At 29.5% G+C, this 2,661-nt stretch overlaps 1 protein-coding gene across 1 annotated transcript in view; it reads right to left on the bottom strand.

Annotated features, from left to right (window-relative positions):
- LOC106462790 (N-alpha-acetyltransferase 20-like) overlaps positions 1-2,130 on the bottom strand; it is a 16,122-nt gene extending 13,992 nt beyond the window's left edge. The window contains exon 1 of the mRNA XM_013922751.2: positions 1,981-2,130. Within this exon, the coding sequence (XP_013778205.1) occupies positions 1,981-2,033 (53 nt within the window). The 5' untranslated portion in view covers positions 2,034-2,130. The remainder of the gene's footprint in view (positions 1-1,980) is intronic.
- Between the last annotated feature and the right edge of the window lie 531 nt (positions 2,131-2,661).

Raw genomic sequence — 2,661 nt, 5'->3', positions numbered from 1 at the left:
ATTCCGAAACGTTTATCCATGTCCCCTTTTTGTCAATAAACAATGTTGTAATCTTATTTATAATCAAACTTCGTTTTCCTTCGAACACATCGATTATGAATAAAATTAGCTTTAACTTAATGTTTGAAATATGTATCACATAATTCACAAACACATAAACATTAATAAATATCACAATGACCTGTATAGAGATCTTTGGTTTACCATACTGCTTACAGATGCTAGAACTTTGTAAACAAATATATAATGTTTAAAATAGTTTTTCTCCAAGGGAACAGCAGTAGTAACAACAAACATCATTTGATCACACTATAAAGGTGTTGTATTAACATTTAACTATTTTAATTTTATATCAAATATGATTAACTTCCATCTAGCTTTCAAAATGAAGAGATATAGCAAAATATAAATTAAGAAATAATTTCACCGAGGAGTAATAGTATATTAACAATTGTAATATTTTGTGTTAAATCGGAAATGATCGTCTAGGTTTCTAGTGGGTAATACTACTTGGTGACTTCCATTGTTTATTTTAAATCGAGATGTTTTTTGTTTTCTTAAAAAAAAAGAATACTTCTTCTTAAAGGAAATCTTTATCTACTGGCTATACTGACTAGACTTTTTGTAAAACATTGTGCATAACATTTCTATTGTCCTGTATACTCCTCAGGAAATGTTTCCTTCTACAGTAATTGCAGACTTTATAGAAAGTCTTCAACTAATAAACTAATACAGTCAAAATACATATATGGTTAATCGTTAAATTTGGTATCAAGTTGAAGAACAGAATAGGCATTTCTCAAACAATTATGAAGCTATCAAATATTTTTGAAAATAAGGCCTAACATTAAGGAATGCAGTTATAACACACTTCATTAGCAATAACGTGTCAATTAGAGCCACACAGTATTATATTTTATGTGTGGACATTTAATACCGCATACATTGTATACCACTAACGGCAAAATCAGTCATTTGTAATGACACTGGAAACAAAAACCAAAACACACACAAAAAAATATCAAAATTATAAATGTGCATTCCACACTTGTTTTTGTGATAAAAAAAAATCTACCACTTCCCTTACTTTACTGAACAAAAAAAATTACTTCTTAAGTTTTTACAACCCTCATTATGCAAAATACAATTATAAATGTTAATTTTCTTTCTGTACTTCAGTTATCACTAGCTTAAAAACAATTATCTTTTGAAAAAATAAACATATGTACCCATTATAAATTGTATTGTATGACTATGAGAAAATTGTTAAAAGCTGGCTTGATAAAGTTAAGTGCTATTTAAAAAGTTTACAAGTCAATTCTATGTCATGTTACACCAGGGATAGGAGGTAACAGATTTTGTTTTTTTACCTGTGAAAACTAAAGCATGAGACTTGTTTCTAAACTCAATTTTTTAGTACTTTATGCCAAATGTAGACCATGACACTGGAGAAGGTTTTTTAATAAATGAAGCACCTGAAATTTGATGTACCATAATTTTGCCGTCTCTGTGCTCTGAACAAAAATGAAAGTTTTTATTTAACATGGAGCGAAAATGATAATAGTTATAGGAAAACAAATACACTAAATCATTTACCCGAGTATGTTTTCCTATAGCATTAATTAATAAGAAAACTGTGAAATAAATATTAAACTTCAAGTAATGTCTATCAGTAAATATAATTTTCCAATGGCAATAGCATTAACAGGAGATGATGTGCCCTAGAGTTTTGAAGGCTCTTAATTTTGCCCAAAGTAAAATGAAAGTCTAATTGTTACACCATACATCTTAACACTAGCATTGGTACTACTAGTAGTAGGCCGTAATGGTAATAACTAATACTGTACATACTTAGTACTAGACAGTATACTAACATTAAGGACGATAATGAGAAGATGAGACTAACTTAGTAACTGAGGCTCGTCATAGGCATAAGTTAACTGTAGTTTAGCACAAGTGTTTAATCGGGATATTACTTACACATTATTGAAGCGAAACATGTCATCACACGTGAATGGACGAATGGTAGTCATTTCAAATTAGAATTAAGTAAACAGTAAACTATATAACATAATCATAAGCCAGCTTCTTTCATATTATTCTTGAGCTTTGACGCCCCCTAGCGATCAGAATTAATAAGCTATTGGAATTTTGTAAAATATTTTACAATACATTTTATATTGAAAACTTACTGTAGTTTTAAATATTACTGACACAAGTAACAATCAAATTACAATTATAAAATCTGAAACTATAAGAAAAATTTAAAACTGCTTTAAATGAAAAAAAAAAGAAGCCAAACTTTCAACCAAGTGACTTCCATGTAGACCTTATGAAGATAGATAACTTTATAATTCCGTAGTAATTGTAAGCAACTTATTTGTATTTTCAGATTTATACATCTTGTATGGAATGACATTCACATAGATATTACCTTTGCTAACAAACAGTATACTTATGTGAGAATAAACAAGAAGAGAGACTACAGCAGTGGTTGGAGGAGAAAGAAAATAAACAAGAAGAGAGGCTAGATCAGTGGCAAGAAAACCAGCACCAGTGGCAACTGGAACAAGAAATGAAACAAGAAGAACGAGAAAATAAACAAGAAGAGAGATTACAGCAGTGGTTGGTGGAGAAAGAAAAGAAACAAGAAGAGAGATT

Source organism: Limulus polyphemus, unplaced genomic scaffold (genome assembly GCF_000517525.1).
Source record: "Limulus polyphemus unplaced genomic scaffold, Limulus_polyphemus-2.1.2 Scaffold1252, whole genome shotgun sequence".
Taxonomy (NCBI): domain Eukaryota; kingdom Metazoa; phylum Arthropoda; class Merostomata; order Xiphosura; family Limulidae; genus Limulus; species Limulus polyphemus.
The sequence above is the reverse complement of the archived record's forward strand: the minus strand, read 5'-3'. Positions and strand labels throughout refer to the sequence as shown.